The sequence below is a fragment of the Microcaecilia unicolor genome, chromosome 2, assembly GCF_901765095.1.
Source record: "Microcaecilia unicolor chromosome 2, aMicUni1.1, whole genome shotgun sequence".
Lineage (NCBI taxonomy): Eukaryota > Metazoa > Chordata > Amphibia > Gymnophiona > Siphonopidae > Microcaecilia > Microcaecilia unicolor.
The window spans coordinates 594,803,654-594,828,640 of record NC_044032.1 but is presented as its reverse complement, the minus strand read 5'-3'; the positions used below and the strand labels follow the sequence as shown (position 1 = coordinate 594,828,640).

Here is a 24,987-nt window from a genome sequence, read left to right as displayed (position 1 = left end):
CCCGAGTTACAGATATTTTAGTTTGCAAATATTTTTTGAGCGTTGAAATTTGAAATTCTTGCACATGGATTGATCATGCAAAAGACTGGCTGAGTTGCATGCAAATCTTAGCGAACAGTGCCTTTAATTGACATCATTAGATAATAACAACCTGCACATCATCCTTTGTTTCCAGGGAGCACCAGGTGAAAAAGGAGATAAAGGAGATGCTGGTATTCCTGGATAACAGGTAAGATCACTATTGTGCTTGCCTTTCTTTTTACAGATTGAAAAGAAAGGCAAGCACAATAGTGATCTTACCTGTTGTCCAGGAATACCAGCATCTCCTTTTTCACCTGGTGCTCCCTGGAAACAAAGGATGATGTGCAGGTTGTTATTATCTAATGGTGTCAATTATAGGCACTGTTGGCTAAGATTTGCATGCAACTCAGCCAGGACTAAATTGTATATCAATCTGTAAAAAGAAAGGCATCAACCATTTTAGTGCCAAATTGTCTGGAAAGAAAAGCATTATTCTAAATAGCTTTGTATCTGGGAATCTCTCACACCAATGGTAACAAAAACTGCTAATCATGTCCATAGTGCTACTAGACATACGCGGCACTGTACACATTATATGCAGGTACTTTCTGTGTCTTTAGAGGGATCACAATCTATGTTTTTGTACCTGGAGAAATGGAGGGTTAAGTGACTTGCCCAAGGTCACAAGAAGCTGCAGTGGGAATCGAACCCAGGTTGCCAGGATCAAAGCCCGCTGCACTACCCATTAGGTCACTCTTCCACTCCAATGTGTGCAATTTGCAGAATTTAAGAAACTAATAACTCCAGAGACATGACACTTACCATCTGGTAATTTTGTAGCACAGGAAATGGCACATGCTGGGGGAGAGAACTACCGCCGGGCTGCTGTGGTAGCTCGGCGGTACTTCCCACGTTGGGCTTACTGCTGCTTCTTAAAAGGGCTTCCATAATTAATAAAAAATGTGTCTGAAATAAATAAAACTTCACATGTATGTTTTTTTAAAAGTTGTGTACTTGATTTGATCTATTAATTTTCATCTTACAGCTGATGTTTTTCAGTAATTTGAAAAAACTGAGAGAAGTGGATGACAGATTAATGAAGGAAATATCTGTGCATTCAAATGATATTGAGGTAGGTTTTATTAATGCCTGATATCATACAGTAATGTCAATTGTATAAAACCTGCTCTAGAAAGCAAGTATTGCTTTAGCGCTCTGTTGCATCATGTAAATAGGATCAGAAGTCTTTACCATTTATATGTGTACTTACTAGAAAGGGTAATTATAACATCACCTATATGGAAAGGCCATGTAGGTGCCTATTTTTGTCTATTTATAAAAATACATAGGTACACAGTGTGTCTTTATAAGATAGTAGTACAAATCCTGAAATAGCGGCTTAATTGCAGTTGTGGATATGGACATTAACATTTGCTCAGTAGCAGCTTTAATGTTGGTGGGTAATGTTCCAGACTCTCTATATTTTTTTAAAATATGCCTGCAAATCGCAACTCTGCCCCAGAACCTGCTAATACTACTACTACTATTTAGCATTTCTATAGCGCTACAAGGTGTACGCAGCGCTGCACAAACATAGAAGAAAGACAGTCCCTGCTCAAAGAGCTTACAATCTAATAGACAAAAAATAAAGTAATCAAATCAATTAATGTATACAGGAAGGAGGATAGGAGGGTAGGTGGAGGCGAGTGGCTACAAGTCAAAAGCAATGTTAAAGAGGTGGGCTTTCAGTCTAGATTTAAAGGTGGCCAAGGATGGGGCAAGACGTAGGGGTTCAGGAAGTTTATTCCAGGTGTAGGGTGCAGCGAGACAGAAGGCGCGAAGTCTGGAGTTGGCAGTAGTGGAGAAAGGAACAGATAAGAAGGATTTATCCATGGAGCGGAGTGCACGGGAAGGGGTGTAGGGAAGGACGAGTGTGGAGAGATACTGGGGAGCAGCAGAGTGAGTACATTTATAGGTTAGTAGAAGAAGTTTGAACAGGATGCGAAAACGGATAGGGAGCCAGTGAAGCGACTTGAGGAGAGGGGTAGTATGAGTAAAGCGACCCTGGCGGAAGACGAGACGGGCAGCAGAGTTTTGAACCGATTGGAGAGGGGAGAGGTGACTAAGTGGGAGGCTAGCAAGAAGCAGGTTGCAGTAGTCTAAACGAGAGGTGACAAGGATGTGGATGAGGGTTTTGGTAGAGTGCTCAGAAAGAAAGGGGCGGATTTACGGATGTTGTAAAGAAAGAAATGACAGGTCTTGGCGATCTGCTGGATATGAGCAGAGAAGGAGAGAGAAGAGTCAAAGATGACCCCCAAGGTTTCGAGCTGAGGAGACAGGGAGAATGAGAGAGCCATCAACAGAAATAGAAAACGGGGAGAGTGGGGAGGTGGGTTTGGGGCGGAAAAATGAGAAGCTCGGTTTTGGTCATGTTTAATTTCAGGTGGCGTTGAGACATCCAGACAGCAATGTCAGACAAGCACGCTGAAACTTTGGTTTGGATGCAAGGTGAGATATCAGGGGTAGAAAGGTAGATTTGGGAGTCATCAGCATAGAGATGGTAGGAAAAGCCATGGGATGAGATTAATGAACCAAGGGAAGAAGTGTAGATAGAAAAGAGGAGGGGACCAAGAACAGAACCCTGAGGTACGCCGACAGGTAGAGGGACAGAAGTAGAAGAGGATCCATCAGAGTGAACACTAAAGGTGCGGAGGGAGAGGTAGGAAGAGAACCAGGAAAGGACAGAGCCCTGGAATCCAAGTGAGGGTAGGGTATCGAGAAGTATGCTGTGATCGACAGTGTCAAAAGCAGCGGAAAGATCAAGAAGAATGAGGATGGAATATTGACCTCTGGATTTAGCCAGTAATAGGTCATTGGAGACTTTAGTAAGCACAGTTTCTGTTGAGTGGAGAGGGCGAAAACCAGATTGTAGTGGGTCAAGAATAGCATGTGAGGAGAGAAAATCAAGGCAGCGGTGGTGAACAGCACGCTCAAGTAATTTGGAGAGAAAAGGGAGGAACGAGATGGGTCTGTAATTAGAGGGACAAGTAGGGTCGAGTGAAGTTCTTCTTAAGGAGAGGTGTGACCACAGCATGTTTAAAGGCAGTAGGGACAGTTGCAGTGGAAAGTGAGAGGTTGAGAATGTGACAGATAAATGGCATTAAGGAGGTGGGTGGGAATGGGATCAGAGGAACAGGTGGTACATTTTGAGGAAGAAAAGAGAAGTGTAGTTTCCTCTATAGTAACTTCAGGAAAGGAGGAAAAGGAATGAGGGGAAGGAGAGAGAGGGGAACGGACTAGTGGAGGGAGAAGTGGTGAGGTAGAGAATTCAAGGTTTATCTTTTGAACCTTGTTGTGAACCTACTCTAAGTCACATGCTGTCACAGTTCACTAAAGTTGAGCCTTTGGGCTGCAGCCATGTTGACCCGATTAGCCCGAGGGTTAGCTGGGCCCCTACTGGCAGCAGGCAAATCACCTAGGCTAGGCACGGTGCTGAGGGCATGACTGAACTGAAGCAGGAACTGAGACAAGGCTGGAATTGTGGCAGGAACTGAGGCAGCACTTGAGACAGGCAAGACAGACTGGTTTGGAGGCAGAGCAGGGTGAGGCAAGGCAAAACTGGAGCTTGGAAGACAAGGCTGAAACGTGGGGGCAGACAAGGTTGACTAGGCACCATGAAGAGACCTGTTGCAAAGGCAGAGTGAGGAAGCTTCCAGCTTCCTTATATGGGCCCAGGAACTCGACATCAGTGGGAGCCCCATTGGTCCTCCTGCTGCTGGCCTTTTAAATGGGACTCTTGGGCGCACGCACTTAAGGATACCAGTGCTAGCTAGTGTTGGAAGACTCGCAGAGGACAACCAGCAGGCTGCCAGAATCCCTGAAGTGCCAGGAACTGCTAGCTGGGTGGCATGCCGCCCCAAGGAGGTGGCCAAGGACCCGGAAGGAGCTGCTGACCCAGGAACCCATGTATGATGATGCCAGTGGGTAAGTTGATTAGCTAGTACACAAACCAGGACTAAAGACCACCCATTTATAAAAAATGTGTTTGTCACAGCTCCCACAAGTATAATTTGATACATAAATTTTTGTATGTATATAGAGTACCCTCAGATATTTCCCACAATTTATGCAGACAATAAAGATACTATATAGTGGTATAGCACTTCTTTCATCGGGTTACTCTAAACATTTTTTGGGGGAGCAACATTTTGCTCATTTTTAATTTGCTTCCCTTCACCACAGTGCTATTAAAATCACTTTAAAATGTATAAATACTTGGTGAAAAAGCTGTGCACTTATATTGCCTCGCTGAAAAACATTCATCTCACACCTTCCCCTGGATCCACCCGACTCCGCGGGTTTCAATTGCTTTCATCAGGGACGAGGGTTAAGGCTAAGGAATTCCCTTCTTCCTCAGTCAAACAGCAAGAGGAGCGAGACCTAACTCCTGTTAAATCAAAGTGGTTTATCAAGGCATCTATACCCATCTAGTGGCGGAAATGTTCACAAAATGACGTCAGAATTACAACTAACTTTATGCAAAAGGATTGTTCACACAACCCTTGCCACCTCGTCAGTCTCTGCAACCTGAGGAAACTCATGATGCTCCATTCCACATTTTCATTTAGTCCCTGGGGATTCACTGTTTTTAAGGTAAAAATCCACCACTGTTCGCGGCGAGCCAATTTTGTGGCCCGATCCATCCCTTGTGCAGAATTTGGAACATGATCAATGATAAACCAATGTAAGTCTGCAAAAGTATGATTGAATTGTTCACAGTGGGTAACCATAGGAGCAGTCGCAGTTTTTGTAGTTAATCTGCTTTTATGTTCTGTCAACCTCACCTTCATGTGTCTAATAGTTCGCCCCACATAATATAAATGGCAGGGACATTCAATAATATAGATCACAAAAGTTGTTTTGCATGTAGTCCTATGTCTCAATTTAAACGTCCGTAGGGATTTTTGATGAGTCCATTGTGTCATAATAAAAGTATGACTACAAAATTGACAAGGGTTGATGTAATCCATCTTCTCTATTTTGACCTTTGTATGTCATGGAAGTATGCACTAACCGGTCCCTAAGGTTCTGCCCCCAAGTATATGCAATGCACGGTTCAGAAAAAATCGGATGAAAAGGTTAAAACCTGCTAATGTTTATTTATAATTTGAGCAATTTGTGGAGCCATAGTAGAAAAACCTAACACACAAACCATTCTATTCATAGATTCTTTAGGTTTATCTGTCAACAAAAGCAACCTCTGCGCAAACCACGCTCGTTTATACGCTTGTCGAATACACTTTTCTGGATACCCTCATTCACGTAATTTGTGTATTAATAAAGTAGCTTGTTGTTTGAATGATGTATCTGTAGCACATATTCTCCGCAATCTTAAGAATTGTCCCACTGGTAAAGACCATTTTAATCTGTGAGGATAATGACTGTTAAACTGCAATAATGTATTTCTATCAGTAGGCTTGTGATGGACTGTGGTGTATAAATTACCATTACTTTTGTAGATTTCTGTATCCAAAAATATGGCTTGTTGAATATTTTTATTCATAGTGAACTTTAAATGGACATCTATACTATTGAGCCAGTCAAAAAACTGGTCCAAATGTTCTTCTATAGAGAGCCATATAAAAAAGATATCTATGAATCTGCACCAATTTTTTTATATAAACAAACCACGAGAATTATATAAATTTATTTCGTCAAAATTGCTGACATACAGATTAGCAATACTAGGAGCAGCCGCTGTGCCCATGGCCACCCCAGTGATTTACAAAAAAAAGGCTGACTCGAATTCAAAATAATTGTGTTTCAAAACAAGCCTCGCAAGTGACAACAAAAAGGCAGATGGTATACGCTCAGTAACCAGACGATTAATCAGGGTCCTTTCTACTATGTTTAGAGCAAGATCTTGAGGGATATTCGAATACAGAGATTCGATATCCATAGTAACTAAAATTGCTCCTTCCGGGACCTCCTCCGTATTACTTAGCTGTCGCAAAAAATGAGCAGTGTCTCGTATGTAAGATCTAGCTGTTGTAACATATGGCTGTAAAAAATAATCCAAAAATTTGGACAATGGTTCTAAAATAGTGCCACATAAGGACACTATAGGACGTCCAGGGGGTTTTAAAAGATCTTTGTGAACCTTAGGGACCGTGTAAAACACCAGATTCCTCGCATTTGTAACTTTCAGAAAGCGAGACTCAGCCTTTGTCAAATAACCGCTTTCCATAGCCCCATCCACGATTTCCGAAATAGATGTTTGCAATGCGGGGCCCGGATCTTCTACTAAAGGTTGATAATAGCGGCTATCAAAAATTTGCTGGTGAACCTCCATGACATGTGTCTTTACTTTGAATTACTACCGACCCGCCTTTATCCGAGGGTCGTATAATAATAGAGGAATCATTGGATAAAGCATTTAACTCCTTGCGTTCTGGGTAAGTGGGGCATGGAGCACAACCGTAGCCCTGATACATATAAGTACATGCCTGATTGTACCATGCATACTTTTGAGCAATATATGAGAAAATGGACATGATTAGTCAAACATAAAGATCAGAATTTCTGACAAAGCTGTACATCAAATGAAAGAAGAAGAACTGAAGTTTACTATAAGAATTTTGGCCCTTTTGGTAGCCATAGAACTGTTAAAGTAGAAAATAGTTTTTGTTCTGAAAAAGGGCTTTGGAATTGATATGTTATGTTGAAACCTTCTGCTCAGTGTGCAGTGATGGCTAAAACAGCAAATAGATGTTAAGAATTATTAAGAAAGGAATGGAGAATAAAAACAGAACATTATAATGTCTTTTTATTGCTGCATAGTGCAACTGCACCTCTAATATTGTGTGCAGTTTTAGTCACTCAAAAAAGGTATAGTGGAATTAGGAAAGGTACAGAGAAGAGCAACACAAATGATAAAGGGGATGAGATTACTTCTTTGTTAGGAAAGGTTAAAGAGGCCAGGGCTCCTCAGCTTGGAGAAGAGACAGGTGAGGGGAAATATGATACAAATCTATAAAATACTGAGTGGAGTGGAAATGTAGGCATAAATCACTTGTTTACTCTTTCCAAAACTACAAAGACTGTGGGGCATGCAGTGAAGCTAAGAAGCGGTAAATTTAGAACAAATCTGAGAAAATATTGCTTCACTCATCGTGTAATTAAACTCTGGACTTTGTTGCCAGAGAATGTGGTAAAAGCAGTTAGCAGGGTTTAAAAAAGGTTTGGAAAATTTCCTGAAAGAAAAGTCCATAAGCCATCATTAACATGAACTTGTGAAAATACATTACCTTTTTCTAGGATAAGCAGCATAACATCTTTCTCTTTTGATATATTGCCAGGTACTTGGAAACAGGATACTGAGTTTGATGGACCTTTGGTCTGTCCCAGTAACAAGTTTAAGTTTCAAGTTTATTCAAAATTTACTATCGGCAACCATCTTCGAGGTTTACAATCTAAAAAAGAAAAGGGGAAAACAACTAACAAAAACCAACATGAAACAACAGGGGTAATATGGAACTACAATGAGAAAATAGGAAAGAAGAGAGGAGGAGAGATCAAAAGGGAGGAGATAGGGTTTGCCAGGTGTGTGTGGCCTCATGTGGAAGATTTAGGAAAAGGTGTCCTGAAAAAGAAACATTTTAAGTTCAGATTTGAAAAGTGGCAGAGAGGTGATCTGTCTAAGATGAGAAGGCAAAATTTTCATAATTTAGGACCTTGAAAAGAAAACATGGAATGTCTACTATATGAAAAATTTCTCTTTGAATAGGAGTGGTGAGTAGATTAAGTTGTGCGGATCTGAGTGTGCGCGTCTGAGAATAGGGAGTAAGCTATCGGGAGAGGTAGAGTGGTTCTGAAGAAGGAAGCATTTTGAAGATGAGCAGAAGGATCTTATAAGTGTTACGGTGAGGGCTAGGTAACTAATGGGAGGCTTTGAGGTATGGAGTTACAGGGTCCTATTTTTTTTTTTAAGATGGTGGAGAAAAATGATGTAAGTATTCTGAACTAATTGTAAATGATTATCTTTTGCTCACAACCCGAGTTAAAGAGAATTACAGTAAACGATTTGTGTATTAACCAGAGAATGTATCAGGATGTTAAGTTATGGAGGGTGTAGTAATGGTTGAATTAATCTAATGAGACGTAATTTACAGAATGACTGTTGAACAGAGATTTGTTCACTAAGGGTAAACAAGGAATCGAAAATGAGTCTGAGACTGCGAGTGGAGTGGACCTGGGAGACAGGGACACCATTAGGAGATGACAGTAGTAGCTGACCCAAGGATGGTGAGAATAGTAAAGTATTAGAAGTAATGGTTGAATTAATCTAATGAGACATAATTTACAGAATGACCGTTGAACAACCTTAGAGATTTGGTCACGAGGGGTAAACAAGGAATTGAAAATGAATCTGAGACTTCAAGTGGAGTGGACCTGGGAGACAGGGACACCATTAAGAAAAATAGGGGATGACAATAGTAGCTGACCCAAGGAGGGTGAGAATAGTAAAGCATTAGATTTTTCTAGGTTAAGGACCAACTTATTTTCTTTAAGCCATTACATAATTTGCTAAGCTTATGTTCTAATATATTTTTCAGGTGAGTAAATATGACCTAATTGACACATCAATTATTTTGATACTTTTAACATGCACTAGTTATGCAGCCATTAAGTTAGTATGTAAAGTGGAGGAGTGGCCTAGTGGTTAGGGTGGTGGACTTTGGTCCTGGGGAACTGAGGAACTGAGTTCGATTCCCATTTCAGGCACAGGCAGCTCCTTGTGACTCTGGGCAAGTCACTTAACCCCTCCATTGTCCCATGTAAACCGCATTGAGCCTGCCATGAGTGGGAAAGTGCGGGGTACAAATGTAACAAAAAAAAACCTGATGACAGTTCTGTGGCCAAGATTAGTGTGAATCTACCTGGCAAATTGTCATTCAATTATTGATTTACATGTATGTAGTTACTGACACACCTGTTGGTACTACAAAGTTTCTCTTGTGTACAGCAGCCATTTTTTTTAATTATCTTTATTATCCAAACAGCAGCCATTTTTAATGCTTTTGAAAGAAATAACAACAACAACAAAAAAAACCCCAAAACATTCTCTAAAGCATAAGCTTATTTTGAAAACACTGGTAACAGAGATAAGACCGACCAAATAATTTGTAATATTTTCTGTTGTGTAACCCCAGTGTGATACCTTGAAGAATCTAAATAACTTTTAGTCATGTTTACTTATTGAAAAAAAAACCTTAGGACATGTGGCGCCCTCATTAATCATACATTCTGTGATGTTATGCATCATGCAAAATATATTTACAGTGTTTATTTTCCTATATTTGAGTTGTTAATTAACAAAGAGCCCAGCAGTTAATGCTCAGATATTATGAATAAATCTGTGGTATGATAATTCTGTGTGTTTTTTGTGAATGTTTTATTTTGAAAATGTTAATTAGAATAAATAGATCACAAACCATGTGACACAGTTAAGCAAGTTAAAATTTGTTGAATGGAAAAGTCTAAGCATGAACATTCAAACAGTTTCCAAGCTTTTCAGTAGAAAGTCCATACATAAGCCCTACAACACTCAGAATATTAAACATGCCTCTTGAGCTTTACCAATAAGGCCAAGAAAAAGAGCACGAGGAGTTACAGAACTGTACAAACATCACAATTTCTTTTCCAGAAGTCATCTTGCAGCTAGATCTGGCACACTAAGATCATAGTTCATACACATGAAGCTGGACACATCAATGGCAATGCACCTATGTCACTACTACAAAAATGTCAACCTGCTAATATCTGAGCTTAGCAAACATATTGAGGGGATCCTAGTTGAGTTCTGCGAGTTCATTCAAGCCTGTGTCAAGTGATCAGAAGCAGCAGCAGTACATGACATCAGACTGTGACAAGTGTATTGATAGTTTCAAAAGCTGTTACCAGAGATGCAAGAACCGTGCAAAAAAGTTTAAAATGAGAGCAGTGGGAGCTTATACAATCAGTAGGTAGGAAAGGGGGAGAAATTAGGAATCGTAAAAGACTGCCTGACCTGTCTTGAGAAGAAGCTGCCACATTCCCATATCATTGTAAAATTTGCTATATAGTTTGACACTGTGCTGTACAATTCTTGTAAATCTTTGTGCAGTTTAGAAAAATATACCTTGTGGCTATGTGCGGCTAACTAACATTCAACAAGGAGGCATAGTGCTTGGCTTTTGATGTTGTAAAGTAGTCTGTAATATACTGAGGGTTGCTTGGAGTATTCCTCCTCTTAATGGTTTAATTGTTTCTGAGCAGTATGGCATCTTGCATAACTTTACATTCTCCGAGGATCAGCAGGCCAAATTCTCATGTGGGGAACGTCATATACGTTGCCTGGTGCTGAACAATTGAAATAGCGTAGTACAGCCTTAAGATACGTGCCAGCATCCCCACTGTGCACATGCAAGTGCCTTCCCGCCTGCTGTAACAGCTTGGGACCAACAGCCTTTCATCCACTGTGAGAAGACGCGCTGTTTCGCGCTCCTTCACTGTGTCTGGTACAGTTCTTTATCAACAGCTTTTTGTGCCTTCCCTCTGGGATGTTTCCCCGTGTACTTCATTTTTCCCTTTTGGGACCTTTATAGTTTGTTTTATTTTTCCTCTCTTTACGTTTTCTTCCTTTTTTCCATGCTCAGTAGGCTGTCAGGCCTGAGCTCCGATCGGGCTCTTGTCCTTATTTTTTTCTTGGTGAGTTGCCCCTTTTTAAGGTCACCATTGAATCATTTGATTTGGCCATGGCTGTTTTCCCTTCCATGTCCTCAAAGGTTCCCAGTAGCTTTGTGCTGTGCCTGGTGTAATAGGGCCGTCTCTGGAAAACACATCCATTCTTGGTGTGTTCAGTGTTTTGGGCCTAAACATACCCCTTCCAGCTGTGTTCTTTGCCTTTGTATGAAGAAAAGGACTCAGTTGGCCAGAAAGGCTGAGAGAGAGAATTTTTGGAGGCCAGTTCAAATCCTCGGCATCGACGTCGAGCCTTGCATCCTATGCATCACTCCCTATGGCTTCTAGTTCTTTCTCTGAGGACAAGCGGGCCATAAATTTTTACAATTGGTTAACGCAGCGCCGCGTTGCCCAGTCTGGAGCTTATGACAAGCTTAACAGAGCTTTGAGCAGCACTAGACACACTCCACCATGCGTGCACGGGGTTCCTTCCCACCAGCTGTGAGAGCGTGGATACCACAGTTGTTTTTCTACCGTGGTGAGGAGAAGATGCGTCTGTGGTTTCTCTTCGTTCCCGGTCTAGAAGAGCTACTTTTTTGGTGCCTTTCAGGCTTTTCGCCTCGTTTTTCGTTGTGCCTGTTAGGTCTCAGCCCCTTTTCTTCCCATACTCTTTTTTTTTTTTTTTTTTTTTTAGTTTCTTTTTCTTTCTCCAGTTAAGTTTCCTTTATTTTTTCAGGTCGTAGGCCGCATTTAGGCTTTGACTTTTGCTGGGTTTCTCCCTTGCCTTTTTCTGTTGCCTTGCCCCTTTTTTCATTGGCTGTGGAAGTTTTTCTGTCCATGCCCACTTAAGTTCCCAGTATCTTTAAGTGCTGTACTCTGTTCAGTTGGACCATTTCTGTTAATGACACCCATTCTTGGTGTCTTTAGTGTTTTAAGACCTGACTGTAGCCCTGCTAACTGTCCTCTGTATGAAGAAGAGGACTCAAGTGTCCAGAGAAGCTCAACGGGAGAAGATTTTTGGAGCTATGTCCTAGACCTTGGCATTGAGGTTGTCGGTATCGACATCAAAGTCTGCACCGGCATTGGGAGTATCGGTCCACATGGCTGCTTCGAGACCCATGGATACTGGGAGCACTAGTGTGTTGAGTAGGTCTCCACCTGTCTCGACGCCTACTGCTGGGCAGGGTCCCCGGGACCTGAGGTGATGTGAGGATTCAAAGATGTCCTTGTCTGCACCGAGGCATCTGTATGCTGTGCTTCGGATGAAGGCCAAAGAAGCATATGTTATCCTCAACAGACGGTGCCGGCTGCTCCGGGATGTTGACGGATTTGGCACCGGGAGTACCACTCCCCCTCTGTCCAGGAGGTGCCAATGCGTCGGTCCCTAGCAGCCAGGACCCGACTCCCATCTCGATCCCATCAGTTCTGCAGCCTGTCTTGGAGTTGCCCCCCCCCCCCCCCCTCCAGTCTTTCCTGGCTGTGGCCCTCGTGTATCTGGGCCTTCCTGAGCTGCTGGATGACCTCTTGCAGCGGTGTGCATCAGCATCAGGGGTGCTTGCTCCTATCCTTCTGCCTTCTTGGCCCTTAGCTAGCAGTGTGTCCTCCGATTTTGGTTCTACGTGTGGCTTTGGTGTTGAGTGCCACCCAAGCCAGCACCCCCTCAACATTGGTGGAGGAAACATCGCTGAAGTCGAGGTGGGAGCAGACTCCTCAACGCCCCTCTCGAGGACATAGCTCCTCTTAAGTCAAGGCAGGTTCAGCCTTAGCCTTCTCATGAGAAGTTGCTGTCTGACACCGATGAGGAACGCTCATGGGACTCCGTGGAGGATCCAAGATACTTTTTGGAGGATGAGTCCTATGACATCCCCTCTGAACCCTTCCCTCAGCTTGAAAGGAGAAAGTCTCCTCCAGTAAGCCTTTTGTTCCCCTCTTTTGTAAAGGAAATGTCTGAAGCTATTCCATTTCATTTGGAGGTGGAGGACGAGCCCAGGGCTAAGATGCTCGAGGTCCTGTACCACAAGTCTTTTCCTAGTGAGGCTATGACTGTCTTTCTCCATGTGATACTCGAGGAAGTCCTCTATCGGAATTGAGTCCCCCTCTGTTAGTCCCTGTCCTGCCCAAGAAGATTGATACATCACAGTACACCTGGTTTTGATAGGCCTCAGTTGCCTCACAATTCTATGGTGGTGGAATCTACCCTCAAAAGAGTCAGCAGTTCTAAGAGACTGTGCCTTGGCACCCCCAGGCAGAGAAGCTATGACCTTGGACTCTTTTGGGAGGAAGATATTCCAGTCCTCAAAGCTCATGTCCTGTATACAGTCTTACCAGCTCTTTATGAGCGTGTACTTGCGGGACTCGGTGTGCAAGGTGTTAGACCTAGCGGACTCTCTCCCACTGGAGCAGACCAAGTTGGTACGCCAGTTGGCCAAGCAGCAGAAGGTGTGTCGTAAGTTCTTGATCCAGGCACCTATGACACATTTGACGTGGCATCCAGGATCTCTGCTCAGAGTATAGCAGTGCACATACTCTCATTGCCGCGTGTTTCTGACTTGGAACCATTTGTTCAGCAGAGGTTGGCAGATGCCCCTTGCTGGGGGATAACCTTTTTGAAGAGAAGGTTAAGGAGATCGCTGACCAAATCAAGAAGTGCACTGATACCATTTCTTCTGTCTCCTGCCAGCCTCCTCCTCTAGGAGATCTTTTGACAAGTCAAGGAAGGGGGGGGGGGGGGTATCTACTACTCACAGAGGTGCAGGTGTGCCACCTCCTCTCGCCAGCCTGCTCATGCTTTACTCCAGCACACTTATTCTCATCAACAGCATGCGCTTAAGGCCCTTGCTGCTCCCCAGTGAAAGCGAAGGACAAGCTTTTGACTGACTCCAGCAGAGCATAGCTGCTGTCAGTGTCTGTACTGGATGACTTTACCAGTCAGGGGGAGGCTGAAGATTTTTAAGAAAGGTGGCCTCTTATAACCTCCGACCTGTGGGTTCTCCAAATAGTCCGTCTCAGATATTCCCTAAATTGGCTTCTCGAACCTCCAGATTGCCTGCTGAGAGCTCATTACTTCAGCTGTCAGCACGAGCAGGTACTAGCAGAGGAACTCTCAGCCCTTCTGAAGGCCCCTGCTGTCAAGCCCATTCTACCAGGGGAGGAAGGATGGTTATTCTATTCCAGGTACTTTCTCATGCAGAAGAAGACGGGGGATATGTCCCATCCTAGACCTAAGGGCCCTGAACAAATTCCTGGTCAAAGAAAAGTTCAAGATGGTTTCCCTGGGCACCCTCCTACCCATGATTCAGGATAACGATTGGCTATGCGCTCTGGACTTAAAGGATGTATGTACTCGCATGCTGATACTAAGTTCCAGCCCACTGGAAGTATCTATAATTTTGACTGGGAACACATCACTACCAATACCGCATGTCGCCCTTTGAGCTCGCGTCAGCTCCCAGGGTATTTACCAAATGTCTCGTCGCTAAACAGACTGGAAGTCCATGCGTTCCCTTACCTCGAGGATTGGCTGTTGAAGAGCACGTTGGGGGATAGGACTATTTGGATACTAGAGCCACTAGGGTTTGTTTTAAACTATCCCAAGTCCCATCTTTTCCCTGCCCACCAATTGGAATTCATTGGAGTCATGCCTGATGTACAGAAGGTTCGAGCCTTTCTCCTGGAGCCGAGAGCACACACTCTGATCGCTCTGGCTTCTCAGATTTGAGCTTCTCAGCAGGTCATGGCTCAGCAGATGTTGAGGTTGTTGGACCACATGTCTTCCACAGTTAATGTGACACCAAGGACATGCCTTCATATGAGATCAGCCTAAAGGACTCTAGCCTCCCACTGGTGCCAAATTACGGGCGATCTAGATGATGTCATCCGGGTGTCCAGGTGGAGCATTCTATATTTTATTTTTATTACATTTGTTCCCCGCGCTTTCCCACTTATAGCAGGCTCAATGCAGCTTACATATTATATACAGGTACTTATTTGTACCTGGGGCAGTGGAGGGTTAAGTGACTTGCCCAGAGTCACAAGGAGCTGCCTGTGCCTGCAGTGGGAATCGAACCCAGTTCCCCAGGACCAAAGTCCACCACTCTAACCACTAGGCCACTCCTCCACTATACAGTTTGATTCTAGCACTTCCATTCCAAATTCCTCAGCCTCAAAAGGTGTTGACGATGGATGCATCTCTTCCTGGGTTGGGGAGCTTATGTGGATGGGTTTCACACTCAAGCTGGATCTGCTCAGAAAACAGATCTTCAGATCAATCTTCTAGCGCTCCGGGTGAAATGGAACGCTGTAAAGGCTTTCAGGGATTAGCTGTCTCACCAAATTGTGCTCATTCAAACAGACAATGAGTTTGCCATGTATTACACCAACAAGCAGGCAGGGAGGCACCGGACCACGCCCTCTGTGTCAGGAGGCTGTCCGGATGTGGCACTGGGCTCGCCAGCACAGCATGTTCCTTCGAGCCACATATCTGGTGGGCAAAAACAAGTCTGCCTGACAGGCTGAGCAGGGTTATGCAACCGCATGAGTGGTCTCTCCGCATGGGTGTTGCTCGTGAGATCTTCCAAGCGTGGGGCATCCCTTCGGTGAATCTTTTTGCTACTCACATGAATCACAAAGCCCCTCAGTTCTGTTCCAGACTTCAGGCCCACTACAGACTAGCATCAGATGTCTTTTTCCTGCATTGAGGGACAGGTCTTCTGTGTGCGTACCTTCCCATTCCTCTTGTGGGGAAGACTTTGCTGAAACTCAAGCAAGACCAAAGGACCATGATCTTAATCGCACCTTATTGGGCACGACAGGTAGATATGGCTCTCTCTTCTTCTGAAGTTATCCTCCGAAGAACCCTGTTGATTGGAGTGTTTTCCGACCCTTATCACGCAGAACAAGGGATCTCTTCTGCATCTCAACCTCTGGTCTCTGGCCCTCGCAGCCTGGATGTTCAGAGCTTAGAATGTGCTTCCTTGAATCTTCCTGAGTGCGTCTCCCGTGTCTTGCTGGCTTCCAGGAAAATTCCACTAAGAGCTGTTACTCTTTTATATGGAGGAGGTTTTCCATCTGGTGTGAGGGCAAGGCCCTAGATCCTATTTCCAGCCCTACAGAGACCCTGCTTGAATACTTTCTACACCTTTCCTAGTCTGATCTCAAGACCAACTCCATAAGACCTTGGTGCCATTAGTGCTTACCATCAATGTGTAGAGGGTAAGTTCATTTCTGGACAGCCTTTAGTTTGCTTCATGAGAGGTTTGCTTTTGTGAAAGCCCCCTGTCCTACCTCCACCTGTGTCATGGGATCTCAATGACATTCTCACCCAGCTGATGAGAGCTCCTTTCGAGCTACTGAATTCCTGCCATCTGAAGTACTTGACCTAGAAGATCATCTTTTTGGTGGCTGTTACTTCTGCTCATAGAGGTGGTGAGCTTCAGGCTTTAGTAGTGGTTGCACCTTATACTAGTTTTCATCACAACAGAGAGGTCCTCCGCATGCACCCAAAGTTCTTGCCAAAAGTTGTGTCGGAGTTCCATCTTATCTATTCGTTTGTCTTGCCAACATTCTTTCCCTGACCTCATGCCTACCCTGGTGAAAGCACCTTGCACACTTTGGACTGCAAGCGAGCATTGGCCTTTTACGTGGAGCGGACAAGGCCCTACAGACTTTTTGCCCAACCTTTTGTTTCTTTTGATCTCAACAGGATGGGGGTCACCATCGGGAAATGCACAATCTCTAATTTGCTGGCAGATGTCATTTCTTTCACTTATGCCTAGGCTGGGCTGAACCTGGAGGGTCATGTCAAGGCTCACAATGTCAGAGCCATGGCTGCGTCGGTAGCCCACTTACAGGCTCTAACATGGTCATCAATCCACGTGTTCATATCTTGTCAGTTTGGACAGACATTTCTGCAGAATTTATTTAGGGACTAGAACCCAACTCCACTCCCCAGGCCCGTTTTGTTCTGTTCGAGGCTGCAGTTTCACACTGTGTGTGTGTGTGTGTTTCAGGTTAATTTGTTTTTTTGACCTTGCCATTGCAAGGTCCTACTTTTGTGTTTGGTGAGCCTGGTAGCTAGGAATTCCCACATATGAGAACATGGCCTGCTTGTCTTTGGAGAATACCTGTAGCAGGTATTCTCAGAGGACAGTAGGCCATTCATTCTCACATACCTTCCCACCTTCCCTTGGAGTTGTCTCCTATACTATTGCAATGTTGGTCCCGCACTCTCGTGGTGGGCAGAAAGGCACTTGCGCATGCGAGGTGAGGACGCTGATGCATGTCTTAAAGCTGTATTATATTTCAAGCATTCTGCGCCAGGCAACATGGATGATGTCACCCACGTGTAAGAATGAATGAGAATATCTGTTACAGGTAACTATCTCTGCTGTTTCTGAAGTTAATGTATATAGATATTAGCATAGCTGTATTATCCACACATCCTTTTTGAAATGCCACAAATCTATTTTGTCTTTTGATGTCCTCTCTTGTTCCTTTTGGACAAGAATAAAATATGAAAGTTTCATTTTTCCACAGTAAATTTTTTCAGTTGAGAGGTATGATAAGACTGTGTATATTGTATTTTTTTTTTCTAGGTGTACTATAATAAGATTTCTGTGTGTTTTTTTTTTTTAGCTCTGCTTAGTACTGTTTACACTCTGTTTTTTTTCTCTTTTTGATGTTTAGGGAATTTCAAAGGATATAAATGCTATGATCACAACTCAGTTTGATGAAATTTATAGACTTTTAGATTTGAAAAAGGAACATCTGCTAAAAGAACTTGAAAATGGGAACAGTAAGAAAATAAAAGAACATCAGGTTTGGAAACAGATGAAAGACGGTCACAAGAAAACAATTGAGAACTTCCTGAAGGACTGTGAAGAGATTGTGGATGAATGTGATCCAGAATGCTTTCTTAAGGTGAAAATTCCAGAGCTCTATAACACTTGTGCATGCGTAGTAAAGCTTTTGTGTGATATGGGGGAAGGGGGGAGGAGGAGGAGAGGATGACAGAATAGAGGAGAAACAAAACAGAGGGTCCCTGGACATGGGTGGCTGCAGAGGGAGCAGGGGAGAGGAGGGTCACTGGACATGGGTTGCTGCAGGGGACTCACTCACTCTCTGTCTCTCATAAACACTCTGACACACTCTCTGTCTATCACACTCTATGTCTCTGTCTCACACACACAGACACTTTGTCTCTCACACACACTCTTTCTGTCTCACACACACAGACACTTTGTCTCTCACACACACTCTTTCTCTCACACAAACACAGACACAGACTGTCTCTCTCATTCTCTCTCTGACACACACTCCATCTCAAACATACACTCAGGAAAACCTGGCTAGCGCCCGTTTCATTTCTGACAGAACATTAGACACACAGAAAACAACTGTGCCACCAAATAACATTAAAACCAATACAACAAAAAAACAAATTAAAAAAACCCCCAAAAACTATTACACACAACACAAAAATATAAATTAATCATTACCATGACAACACAATTATCCTAAATATCCCTTTCAAAACATTAATTGCAGAAAACAAATACCTTACTAGCGTCTGTTTCATTGGTCTCAGAAATGGGCCTTTTTTTTACTAGTAGGCGTATATTGGTAATAACATTTAAAAATGTTTGCATCGGTAAAACGTTTAAAAATGTCCTTTATCTACACATAACAAATTAGTATTTAAACCTACAAAACATTTGCATTGATTAAATTTAAAATTGTGATCACTGGCGAGAATAAGGCTAAGCAAAGAAAAGGAACTGAAGGAAAAGTGATGAAAGTATTGATTGTTGGCATAAACTCAAAGAATGTAGGTTCATATAGGACTTTAATCCTCCAGAAAAGATGCTATTGAAATGTCTTGGAAGAAATGCATACTAACTGTAGTAATTTTTTGAAATTTGTGCTTTTATGAAAATTACAATTTCTTATAATCCAATAAAGAAAAAAACACTGGAATTCCACTATATTGCTCAAACTACAGAATTACAAGAAAAAAGGAAAACAAAGAAATACAAAACTAAGGGCCAGATGCACTAAACTTAACGAGCCCTTAAAGAGCCATTAACGAACAAGTAGTAAACCCTGGCATGCACTAAAGACTTTTTTCCGAACACGGTAGCAGCTAATGAAAACGGAATGCAGATGAGCAAATTGTGTAGAAATGCCATTGTAATGAGATGCACTAACCTTTTCCGATTGCCTTAACGCTGGAAAATCTAACGAGAGGTCTGTGGGGGATTGGAAAAATTATTAAAATGTAAAAAAAAAAAATCGGGGGGAGAGGGGGGCAAAAACAGCCAAGTGCTTGTCATGGACAGCCATTATGGCTGTTCTACACTATATATATATAAAAAAAGACAAACAGGCTCCGATGCTGCAGGCTCTTTTTTGGACATCATTCAACCCTCGAATAATAAAAATGTCTTTTCTGGCAGTGCTTCACTCAGCTCAGATACCATGAAGTCTCTGAGCCAATCACAATGCATTTAGCCAAGCTAAACGTGCTGTGATTGGCTCAGAGACTTCCTGGTCTCAGCTGTGAAGCACTGCCAAAACAAAAAACGTTTTTATTATTGCAAGGGGGGAATGACGGCCAAAATGGACTTTTTTTTTTGGATGGCTGGCCATTCTGGCCGTCATTCCCCCCTTTTTAATAATAAAAACGTCTTTTTTGGTAGTGCTTCACAGCTGAGAGACCAGGAAGTCTCTGAGCCAATCACAGCGCGGTCAGCTCGGCTAAACGCGTTGTGATTGGCTCAGAGACTTCCTGGTTTCTGAGCTGAGTGAAGCACTGCCAGAAAAGACGTTTTTATTATTGCAGGGGGGAATAACGGCCAAAATAGACGTTATTTTTTTGGGATGGGCATCCATTTTGGCCGTCATTCCCCCCCCCCCCCCCCCCCCCCCCCCGCAATAATAAAATGTCTTTTTGGCAGTGCTTCACTCAGCTGAGACCTGGAAGTCCCTGAGCCAATCAAAACGCGTTTAGCCGAGCTAACCGCGCTGTGATTGGCTGAGATAGACCTGGAGGAGGGAGCTGTACCTTCTTCTTGGATCCCGATCACACACGGAGGGAGGGAGCCTGTGAAAGGGGAACTGCTGAGCCCTCCCTTGCTGTGGCTGTGCAGCTTTTCAGATAGACCTGGAGGAGGGAGCTGTGCCTTCTTCTTGGATCCCGATCACACACGGAGGGAGGGAGCCTGTAACATAGTAACATAGTAGATGACGGCAGAAAAAGACCTGCACGGTCCATCCAGTCTGCCCAACAAGATAACTCATATTTGCTGCTTTTTGTGTATACCCTACTTTGATTTGTACCTGTGCTCTTCAGGGCACAGACCGTATAAGTCTGCCCAGCACTATCCCTGCCTCCCAACCACCAGCCCCACCTCCCAACCACCGGCTCTGGCACAGGCACAGACCGTATAAGTCTGCCCAGCACTATCCTCACCTCCCAACCACCAGCCCTGCCTCCCAACCACCAGCTCTGGCACAGACCGTACAAGTCTGTCCAGCACTATCCCCGCCTCCCAACCACCAGTCCTGCTTCCCACCACCGGCTCTGGCACAGACCGTATAAGTCTGCCCAGCCCTATCCCCGCCTCCCAACCACCAGCCCCGCCTCCCGATCTTGACTAAGCTCCTGAGGATCCATTCCTTTGGCACAGGATTCCTTTATGCTTATCCCACGTATGTTTGAATTCCGTTACCGTTTTCATTTCCACCACCTTCCGCGGGAGGGCATTCCAGGCATCCACTACTCTCTTTGTGAAAAAATACTTCCTGACATTTTTCTTGAGTCTGCCCCCCTTCAATCTCATTTCATGTCCTCTCGTTCTACCACCTTCCCATCTCCGGAAAAGGTTCGTTTGCGGATTAATACTGAACGTCTGTATCATATCACCCCTGTTTCTCCTTTCCTCCAGAGTATACATGTTTAGTTCAGCAAGTCTCTCCTCATACGTCTTGTAACGGAAATCCCATACCATTCTCGTAGCTTTTCTTTGCACCGCTTCAATTCTTTTTACATCCTTAGCAAGATATGGCCTCCAAAACTGAACACAATACTCCAGGTGGGGCCTCACCAACGACTTATACAGGGGCATCAACACCCCCTTTCTTCTGCTGGTCACACCTCTCTTTATACAGTCTAACAACCTTCTAGCTACGGCCACCGCCTTGTCACACTGTTTCGTCGCCTTCAAATCCTCAGATACTATCACCCCAAGATCCCTCTCTCCGCCCGTACCTATCAGACTCTCCCTGCCTAACACATACGTCTCCCGTGGATTTCTACTTCCTAAGTGCATAACTTTACATTTCTTCGCATTGAATTTTAATTGCCAAACCTTAGACCATTCTTCTAGCTTCCGTAGGTCCTTTTTCATGTTTTCCACTCCCTCCGGGGTGTCCACTCTGTTACAGATCTTAGTATCATCCGCAAAAGGCAAACTTTACCTTCTAACCCTTGAGGCACTCCACTACTTACCTTTCGCTCCTCCGAGCGAATTCCATTCACCACCACCCTCTGGCGTCTGTCCTGTGAAAGGGGAACTGCTGAGCCCTCTCTTGCTGTTGCTGTACAGCTTTCCGAGGTACAGGTTTTTAAAGTTTTGTTCCTCAGCAATCCTCCAGACCGTGCAAGATGCTTGGGCTATGCACTCCTACCAGCAGAGGGAGACTGAGAACACTAAAACTTCTTATACAAGTAGCCTGTGCAGACCTTCTACTAACCAGTATTTTCTCAGTCTGAGCAGAGGGTAGAAGTGTGCAGCCTGTGCAGTGTACTCAGTCTGGTAGGCCCATTTGGGGGTTTCTAGGTTGGGTTGTAAATGTTAGAGAACCCACACTTGGATCTCTATTACAGGTTGTAAGTCCTAAGGGGCTTCTTATTCCCTGTGGGGTGTCACACCCGGGTGGCCGGGTCCCTCCCCCTGTGCTCTTCCTCTGGAGGACTGCTTGACCTCGGCTACAGACCTTGTTCTGTACCCTTGAGGCGTGTAGGCAACGAGGTTTAAAAAAAAAAAAGGTGGCTATTTTGGCCGTTCTTGTGGCAGTCCAGAGATAAAACGTCTTCAAGGGTGTTCTTGCCTTAGGCATTTTTGCCTATTAGTCTGTCAGAGCACAAAGCAACTGTTTGTTTTTATTGTGTTCACGGCGAGGTGTCAGTTTTGTGCGAAGCGCGGTGTTGAAGTGAAAGGTGGCCAATGTAAATTTTGTGGGGAGCCTACGTTGTCAGTGCTCTTGCCCCCCGTGCTTTCCCCTGAGTCGGCGGAGGTGTTGGGCGGCAATTTGACCGCACATTCCGGGCTGGCAACGGCGGGGCCGGTTTTGGTGGGAAACGCGGCTATTTTGGCTGCGCGTACCGGGTCGGCCTCGACGGAGCCGTTTTTGGCGGGAAGCGCGGCCCTTTTGGCCGTGCATTCCATACCGGCGCCGGGAGACCCGTGTGTGGCACAAAGCGCGCCTAGTTTAGCCGCGAATCACGCGATGGACCTGCCGCCGCGGGAGCAAGGGGGGGTCCGTCGTGGAGACTACAGGAAATATTGTTGGGGCTTCAGCAGCGTCGGGGGGGGGGGGGTCTGGTTTCCCTCCTGAGTTTGTTTGGTCTCTGTATAATGCCTGGAGAGCTGGCCCCTCTCAGGCTGTTTGTTCCCTGGAGGCTGCTAGCTCAGTGGGAGTTAAGCGCCCGCGGGTGGATATTTCGGAGCCTATGGAGATACTTTCTCTGTCTGGTTTGGAGGTTAGAGTGACCCAGGAGAGGAGGATCTCTTAGATGAGTCTGAGGATCAGAATGGGCTAAGGCCTGGGGAAGATTCTTCAGTTGTTTGCATTTTTCATAAGGAAGAGTTGTTAGAGCTCATTGATCAGGTAATCTTTACTTTGAAGTTTGGGCGGTCACTCCCTCTGTGGAGGGACCTCAGGTAGATCCCTTGGTTAAGGGGATTCGGAGAGCCTCCCGTTCCTTTCCCATGAATTCAAACATTAGAGAAATGTTTTTTCAGGAATGGTCTGTGCCGGAGGCGGCTTGTAAGGTATCTAGGGCTATGGTGTGGCTGTATTCCTTGACTCCAGAAGATTTGGCCCTGCTGAAACCACCTACTGTGGATGCAGTGGTTACAGCGGTTACTAAGGCTACGGCCATTCCGGTGGATGGCGGTACAGCCTTACGGGATCCTCAGGATAGGAAGCTAGAGTCCTTTCTGAAGCGCAGCTTTGATTTGTCGGCTTTGGCCTTGCAAACCTCTGTGTGTGGAGGCTTGGTAGCCAGAGCTTGTTTCCGTTGGGCGGAGAAGCTCTTGGATGAGCCTGCGTTAGATAGGACTGGTTTGGTTCAGGAGCTGGCCAAATTGGAGATGGGGTCTTCGTTTTTGGCAGACACCCTGTATGATTTGCTAAGGGCTTCGGCTAAGAATATGGCTCTGGCGGTGACGGCTCGCAGGGCTCTTTGGCTTAGGGGCTGGGTGGCAGATGCGGCCTCTAAAGCAAAGTTGTGTTCTCTACCTTTCAAGGGTTCTATGTTGTTTGGAGAGGACTTGGATAAACTGATGAGTGGTCTTGGGGATACCAAGGTCTCATGGTTGCCGGAGTTACGGCCTAAGTTGGCTAGTCGAGGGGGTTCGGCTAGAGGTCGGTTTAAGGACACAAGGCGGTACAGACTGGGCAGATTTGTATCTCCTTCTAAAAGCCTATTTTTCCAGCGGACCCAGTTCTTTCGAGGGGGTCGTCGAAGAGGTCGGGACTCCTCCGGAGGTGCCGGAAATGGTAATAAGTCCTCCTTATGAAGGTGTGAAGGTCGGGGCGCGACTTCGTCTGTTTTGTGAGGGGTGGACCCAAATTACTTCAGACCAGTGGGTGCTGGAGGTCGTTCGCAACGATTATGCGCTCGAGTTCGAGCACCCGCTGCCGGATCTGTTTCTTCCCTCTCCTTGTCACTCTCGAGTCAAGTTAAAGGCTATTCAAGAGACTCTGGGTCGCTTAATCCAGTTGGGAGCTGTGGTACCCGTTCCTCAGCACGAGCAGGGAATCGGTTGTTATTCCATTTACTTTGTGGTGCCGAAGAAGGAGGACCAGTTTCGACCCATTTTAGATCTCAAGAGAATCAGTAGGGCGCTCAAGGTGCCATCCTTCCGCATGTAGACTCTGCGCTCGGTCATAGTGGCTGTTCGTCTGGGAGAATTTCTCACGTCACTGGATCTCACGGAAGCGTATCTGCACGTGCCGATTCGAGAGGCCCATCAGCGTTTCCTTTGTTTTGCTGTTTTAGGGAGGCACTTTCAGTTCTGTGCTCTGCCTTTTGGTCTGGCAACGGCACCACGCACCTTCTCCAAGATAATGGTGGTGGTAGCAGCAGCTTTGCGGAGGCAGGGAATTATGGTGCATCCGTATCTGGACGACTGGTTGATCCGGGCGAAGTATCTGGTTCACAGTGTTGCGGCGATGGGCTCAGGTGGTCGCGTTTTTGGAATTGCTCGGATGGGTAGTGAATGTAGTCAAAAGTCAGTTGATCCCATCGCAGAGTCTGGAGTACTTGGGAGTGCGGTTCGATACGGCAGTGGGTCGTGTTTTTCTGCCGGATTCTCGGATCGCCTCTCTTCAGCAGCAGGTCCGGCTGTTAATGTCCATTCAGAGTCCGACGGTTCGAATGTACCTTCGGGTTCTGGGCCTCATGGCGGCGACAATAGAGGTAGTACCATGGGCCAGGGTGCATATGTGTCAGCTTGTTGTCCCTGTTGTCCCAGTTTTCTCCCCAGGTACACAGTTTGGAGTTGCGGTTGCCATTGAGGGGGGCTCCTCGGCGCAGTCTCCAGTGGTGGCTGTGCTCGGCCCATCTGAAAAAGGGCATGCCGTTGGAACCTCCTCAGTGGGTGATTCTGGTAACGGATGCCAGTCTGCTGGGCTGGGGAGCTCAGTGTCTCGGTTGGTCCGCGCAGGGGCGGTGGTCGACGGAGGAAGCTCAGTGGTCTATCAACCGGTTGGAGACAAGGGCGATTCGGCTAGCTCTGTTGGTGTTTCGCTCAAGTGTGGTCGGAAAGGCGGTAAGAGTCATGTCCGACAACGCGACAGCGGTAGCGTATGTCAACCGGCTGGGCGGTACAAAGAGTCCGCGGTTGGCAATCGAGATGGCTCTGCTCATGAATTGGGCGGAAGGGCATCTAGTGCAGATTTCGGCGGCGCACGTGGCCGGGGTGGAGAACGTGAATGCGGATTTTCTGAGCAGACACA

The 24,987-nt window shown here is 45.2% G+C and overlaps 1 protein-coding gene across 4 annotated transcripts in view; it reads left to right on the top strand.

Annotated features, from left to right (window-relative positions):
• LOC115461613 overlaps window positions 1-24,987 on the top strand; it is a 153,808-nt gene that overhangs the window by 12,566 nt on the left and 116,255 nt on the right. For all 4 annotated transcript variants that reach the window (XR_003940732.1, XM_030191575.1, XM_030191573.1 and 1 more), the window contains 2 exons: window positions 1,067-1,153; window positions 17,428-17,661. Coding sequence is in view for 3 of the 4 variants with exons in the window: in XM_030191575.1 (XP_030047435.1) it covers window positions 1,067-1,153; window positions 17,428-17,661 (321 nt within the window). In the remaining variant the exon portion in view is untranslated. The remainder of the gene's footprint in view (window positions 1-1,066; window positions 1,154-17,427; window positions 17,662-24,987) is intronic.